Source organism: Sinocyclocheilus anshuiensis, unplaced genomic scaffold (assembly GCF_001515605.1).
Source record: "Sinocyclocheilus anshuiensis isolate Anshui unplaced genomic scaffold, SAMN03320099.WGS_v1.1 scaffold403, whole genome shotgun sequence".
In the NCBI taxonomy this organism is placed as follows: Eukaryota; Metazoa; Chordata; class Actinopteri; order Cypriniformes; family Cyprinidae; genus Sinocyclocheilus; species Sinocyclocheilus anshuiensis.
In genome coordinates, this window is record NW_015552553.1 from 481,469 (window position 1) to 488,507 (window position 7,039).

General features: G+C 39.1%; 1 protein-coding gene across 2 annotated transcripts in view; it reads left to right on the plus strand.

Annotated features, from left to right (window-relative positions):
• LOC107664520 (multiple epidermal growth factor-like domains protein 9) overlaps positions 1 to 7,039 on the plus strand; it is an 86,318-nt gene that overhangs the window by 12,578 nt on the left and 66,701 nt on the right. For both annotated transcript variants that reach the window (XM_016455112.1, XM_016455113.1), the window contains exon 2: positions 6,079 to 6,277. In XM_016455112.1, coding sequence (XP_016310598.1) covers positions 6,079 to 6,277 — 199 coding nt within the window. The remainder of the gene's footprint in view (positions 1 to 6,078; positions 6,278 to 7,039) is intronic.

A 7,039-nucleotide genomic window follows, 5' to 3' on the forward strand; every position in this document is an offset into this window, starting at 1 on the left:
ACATTTTCCTTAAAGCATCCAATTTTGTCCCAGGGCTTGAAAACCTGTGCCCTAGGCTTGTTCCATGCAGAAACTTGTGAACGATGCTCTTAGTTGTGGCATCACCGTTTAGTGACATCATTGAATTCTCCGGGAAAACGTACTGTCAGTGTCGGTCACATTGCCTTTTAATTGGTTAGCTAGAAAATGTTACATCGCGACCATGCTTTTGGATGCCGTTCGAGCCCATATAGCCTACATTTGTTCTGGTTTGCCGGTTGGTGACGAATTTCCACAAATTCAATAATATTTAGTCATTGTTTCTTTTCCTAAATCCTCACCGTCTAACCCTCTAATTTCACATGTTTATTTTATTGTCATTCACTTTTTATCACTGTTTTCGCATTTAAGGGAAATGAAAGATTTCATGGCGATGAATTAAGAATTCATTCGATTTATTAATTTTTCCCCTCATTTTAGTTAAATCATGGGTTAAGGAACAAAATTAATGAAACATGGACAGTGGCCACAAATTAATAAGTCGTAGGAATTAATTAACAAGTTGTAGGAATGAATAGCCTATCTGTCCTGTGTCCCACAGCCCTGCAAAGCACAGAGGGCAATATGAAACAATTATCTGGGGAAATGACTGTTACTACATTTCTATTGCTTTCCATGTTGAAGAACTTTGTGTTGTTTCTATTTTAATGTACTTTTAAAGTTTAAATCACATTAAAAGCTTAATTTGTCATTATGAATGAATGATGATGCATTTATATGATGTTTTATTAATAAGGTTCGGGAGGAGCTCTCTGGGTTCGGGCTTTAACCCGAGCTCGGAGCCCTCCCTCTGGACAGCACGCCAAATATGCTACTAATTGCTCAATCACATTATATGTTAGTGCGAACTCGTGAAATACTGTCACTCACAGCCGCTCGCACGGCAGCCCAAAATTAAACTGCTTAAAATTAAAATGCTTAATCGACCATCGATATATATCCAATATATATCATCATATCGCACAGCCCTAGGTTTACGTTATTTTCAAATGCGACTCACAGGACATTTAATTGAGGAATTGCTGCGATGCGTACAATACTCAACGCAACAGAAAATTCCCAGATTCAGGGCCATCTGTTTCAGATAAAACTGAATGTGCTTTTAGCTCCATCACTGGACGGTTCACTTTTAAAATGTCATGAAACGTGCAGGAAGTAACATAAAATTAGTTTGCAGAAATGTCACAATATGCACGTTTACGATGAGCCTGTGTTGAATGAACAGTAGTTCAAATATGTACATTTATGTTATTTTTTTAGAGAATGCCTTCGTCTTTGGTTTTTCAAACTCTAAGTTCAGGGAGCAATGTGTGAATTAGCACAGCTGATAGCTTCATTCACCATCTCTTTGGCAGCTCATTGATTAAGATGAGTCTTTAGCCACTTTCACTGATAACCTTCATGTCTGGAGCTAACCTGCAGTCTGCCATTAAGGCGTTAAAAATGGTAACTTGATGTCTATCTATATTGCAACAGTGAGACCCTCGTGCAGATATTTAAATCTACTTAATATTTGTAGCAGGAATTCCCAAGAAGGTGTCAAAGGTCAATTTAGGTCATTGCTCCCAGCCTTGTAAAATATGTAGCCAGTAAATGAAAACTTTAATCCTTATTCAACCATAACAAAGCTGTGACCTTTACATGTTTGTATAAAGAAAGCCAATACCTCATTGTCAGGTTTCTTGAGCTGACTTAATTTCCTGCATTTTCAATCGACACTCATTAAGGGAGGATCACCTTGTCAATGTCCTACCACAAACTTAAGTGTTTGTGGTAGGACATTGACAAGGTGATCCTCCCTTAATGAGTGTCGATAGGTCACTCATGATGTAAAGGTGACAGTCTTGTCTCAGCATGTTTATGATTGTGTCAAGCAGACAGGCTCTTCCATCATTTTGTCCATATAGACCATCACACTACCATTCAAAAGGAGTTTTTTAAAAGATGTCTGTTATGCTTACCAAATCTGCAATTATTTGATAAAAAATATATTGTAAATACTATGTTATATATTATTACAATACAAATATATATTTTAAAATGCAATTTATTCCTGTGATGGCAAAGCTTAATTTTCAGCAGCCATTACTTCAGTCGTCAGTTTAACATGATACTTCAGAAATCATTCTGTTTTGCTGATTTGTTGCTCGTTTCTTATTATTAATGTTTAAAACAGTTGTGCTGAATGATTAATATTTTTTTGGAAATGATTATGCATTTTTCTCCCAGGATTCTTTTGATGAATAGTAATTTCAAAAGAACAGCATTTATTGGAAATAAACATCTTTTGTAACAATGTATATGTTGTAATTGTAATTTTTTGATAAATTCAATGTGTCCTTAATTAGGGGTGCTCCGATCAGGATTTTTGAGGCCGATCACCGATCGCCGATCACAAAAGCAGTATCTGCCGATACCGATACCAATCTTTTTAAAGCCTTTTTTATTTTTTATTACTAACTATTTATTATGGCTGTGTATCACCAGCAAAGTCAAGATACGTATCACGATACGGGACTGCACTCAATTTCACCTCAGAAGAATTTTGTAAAACAGCTGTTTATTAAACACTGCATACTATAGGGCTGTTGCTAACTATTGGCAGAGCAGGCAGTTGACCTCTGCATTATGAAGGGCCTCCATAACTGTACCACAGTACAATATAGGTAATGGCATATGTTTCATGTTTACATTGTGCACTCCCCACCAGGTACAATATTCTGATTGTTTGCATCTTGTTTTTAAGCCCATAAATAATAATGTACTCGTTCTAATAAATATATATTGTAAATAATGTACTAATTCTAATACATTTAAATCATCTTAACATTGCTGGTAGGTTATCATTGCACAAATCAACACACTCTCCACGTTTAAAAAATAAAAATTAGAAGAGTTCTAAACTAATGCGCTGTCTTCACTGTACCTCACGCACACACGTTTAGTCACTGCTGCAGACGCACCGCTCCTGAACGCACTGCCGGACCACAACCGTGTGCAGTGAACGCTTTAATCCATTAACATGAGCGCGGAAAAAATACGCACCGCATACGCACTGCAAACGGAGTAATGTGAACCTGGCAATATGTGTGTGCGCTGCGAGTGTGCATGAGCGTACACTGCATGTCATGACAAACCTCTCACAGCAGCGTCATCAGTTTGAGATCGGCCTTTTTAGAGACCGCCGATCAAACATCCCAATGTGATTATCGGCCGATAGTGATCGGTAGCCGATCTATCGGAGCACCCCTATCCTTAATGCAACCTTGCATTAGTACAAAAAAAAAAAAAAACACTAACCTCAAACTTTTCACTGGTAGTGTATCTGCATTTCTATTAAATGATGCCTGCCCTCACGGGACTGTGGGAAGTAGGCTAGGAGTGAACCTTGTAAGATGATACAAGACAGATGGATGCTTGTAATTGTTCCATTAAGAGACAAGTAAAATGTTTTCTTTTTGACTTTGTCTGGCAGAGCTCTCCTATTGTGTAATCTGATCTTCAGCAAGGTCACCTCTGATTCAGATCAGATTGCCCCCAGTCAGCTATGGGAACTGTACACGCTGAGAGCTTCTGCTAAATATATCACAGCGCTCCCATTTCTCTCACTGCATCAGTGCACATGTGTGTATGTTTTTTCACGGTTTTTCACGAGGTCACTGTAAAACAATAACGTGCTGCAAGAATGGCCCCCTCTGGATTTATGCATGCAGTATGTTAAACAGCCAGAAGAAAAGGAGTGTTTTCTGAATTTAGTGCCCACCAGATGTGCTCCCTTATGGAGCAGTGTTATTTCAACCCATCAAAATGTGGTTCTTAAGATTTTACTAGTGATCCAGGGCTTGCCTTTGGCATTTTGTCAGGTAGGCTGTACAAAGAGCAAATCAAAAAATGAATCTTTTATCCGTCATTTTTTTCCTTACCATGCCTTTTCCTCTTACTCACATTTCATTGAAACTATCATCATCGCAAATTACAGCTACTGTGCTTTTCCTCTGGGAGAAAGGACCTGCTCCATTTTTACCCAGAAAAAAACACAGATACACTATATTTTAACACTGCATGTGTGTGATATAGTTTCTCATCAGATAAGCTCTGGGGTTGCTACACAGCACGCTAATATTACAGCACAGTCAGAAGAATGGTGTTTTAATAATGGGGCTTCTTTGTTCTGCTCTGTTTTCGACTTCTGGGAGCAAATAATTTCGCTGACAGCCTCTCGGTGACCTCTGTAATATTGCTGATCGTATTAGATGTGTAAGGTTACTGCTGCTGTAGGTGCTGGAGGCTTTTGAGTTACTGAGCAGACTGTTTTTATATCAAAAAACTGTTTACAGAAGTGTTGACGTACACAGGAGAGAACAGCTTGTACTGCGAGACCTGATAACAGGACGGGCCAGGCTCAAGTCCTCTCTAAATCCTACAAAACATTCTATGAAATAGTCCTTGAAGGCAGTGGCCAAGCACAGGCTGTATTCATCAAGCTGCTGTTCTCAGTGGCACCCCTGGAGGTGCAGTCGCCCCACTGGCTATGTGCCACTGGCTATGTGCACTTTCCATATCATTTCCATTAGGTGCGCTACTTGAATTATAATGTTACTGTTTTGCTCATACAATTTCTTTGAGAGAGATTTCAGCACCATATTTTCTGTTCATGCTATTCCTCTACTGTGCCGGCACTGGAAAGTGGCAACCTGCAGCTTTGAAAAAATTCCCACTTTCTTTGTACCGGGTTCCGATGATAAAAAAATGTGTACGGGCCTAAATGAGATTGTGCTTTACCACTACCACTTACTGATTTAATCTCTCACTAAAATTCATACTGTAAGCATTAAAGGTTCGTTCAGGGTTGGCCCCTCATGGGCTCTGCAGTGTCAAGCATTTGACTGAGTTACTAATAATAGCAACAATAATATGTACGTTATATAGTGTTTTTAACAAATGTTCAGACTAGTTGACAAAACATTAATAAGTACATTTAAAAAAACAAAAAGCAAAACTATAGGCTAACAACAAGCACAATTACTCCACAAATAACCTTTTATTCAACCTCATGTCTTTTGAAACACGTATGACTTTATTTCTTCCATGGTGCAAAAAAGGAGTTGACCACAGCTGTGAAGTTAAATTTTCATTGAACAGTGATTTTAGTTTCAGTCTGTTCCTCTCACATGTGATATGGAGTCATTTTAAGATGTGCCTTAACTGTATAAAGGAACATAAACCATTTTTGAGACTTCTCTGCGTTTTGCAGAAGAAAGTCATATGTTCAGGTCTATAATGACATCAGAGTGAGTAATTGAGAGTAGTGGTCGACCAATATTGTTTTTTTGACAGCCGATGCCGATATCTTGGAAAGCAGGGTAGCCGATGGCCGATATAATTTTATTTATTTTAATTAATATTTAAGAAATTTTAAATAATTTGAAAATGGAATGTTTGCCTTTCTATAACTAATAATATAAAAGTAATCGTTATAATACCATTTTGTATACATTTTAATTCCTTTGTTTAACAGTTCTTTCTGATTATTAGACAGATTTCTGTCCGTATTAGACAGAACTGTTAAGGACGTCAGCGAACAAGGAGAATGTGAACACTGTGTGCTCAGGCGCTGCCTCTCTCAGCGCCGTCAAAATAAAAGTCCCGCCTCGAACTCATCGGCCAAACAGAAAAACTTATCGGCCGATGCCGATATTTGAAAAATGGGAAATATCGGCTGATATATTGGCCTTGGCGATATCGGTCGACCACTAATTGAGAGTAATAATTGATGACAAAATTATAATTTTTGGGTGAGCTATCCTATTAATAAACAAATGTTATGCATCCATGCTGATAAGTTTTCAGTATATGAAGAACAAACACAGAAGAACCAGTGAAACATTAGAACAAAAAAACCTTACTGAATTCTCTTTTAAACACCAATGTTGTCTCACATGATTCATTTCAGCATCTGCTGAGAAAAATTGTCACCAAGATTGAAAAGAAATGAAAAGAAAAGCTAACATGTTAATCTCTCTTCTCTCTCGCTCGCAGGACATCAGTGCAACTGTAGTGCTGAGGGTTCGGAGGACCAAGATACCTGCGACTCTGTCACAGGTCAGTGTTTATGTCTAACTGGATACACAGGGCAGCGTTGTGATGAATGTGCCGATGCGTATTTCACCAATGGAACCGGCGGCTGTCAGGCCTGTGACTGTGACTCCTTTGGAGCTGTGAGTCAACTCTGCAATAGGTGAGTATCTGCTCTTCTCACACTAATCACATCACCCTTGTTTCATTCAGAACTATGGATATCAAGATGACTTGTTGGAAAATTTCCTCAGCAACCAAAGGATTTGAATAAAAGCATTTAATAGCAATGTTCCCTGCTTTATAATATATTCTTTAAATGTCACATGCAGTAAATGGCATGCACTCGTAAAAATTCAGCATGTTAGAGAAGCTTCACCTATCTGAACTATGAGCTGTGTGTCTTTGTTGTCTGGCAGCATTTCATGTTTCGTTTCTGATTCTGGCTCGTAGTGTAAAGCTGTACTTACCGTATGTCTCATGTTTGTCCTCAATTTGACATCTGCATGAATGCAGTCAGCAGGCATGGAGAGATCGTTCTCTGCACTGCAGTAGAGTGGCTACTGGATAGGGTTGTGCGATTAATCGAAATCGTCATAAAATCGCGATTTGAGCATGCGCGATTTCTAAATCACTTTATAGCATGATTTTCTGCTCCCCCGATCAGAATGCAGCACGCCTAAATGGAGCACGAGAACAGAACAGACCGGGCGGGCATACAAACGTAACGCCAGGTTCACACACTCTGTCTGTGGTGCGTATTTTTTCCGCGCCCATGTTAACGGATCAGAGCATTCACACTGCATGCGATTGCAGTCCGGCAGTGCGCTCCAGTAGCAGTGCGTCTGCAGCAGTGCGTCTGCAGCAGTCATGCTGCGATCGTTTCCGCACGGAGTCTATTTCTGCTGTGCTGCCCGCGCTGAAA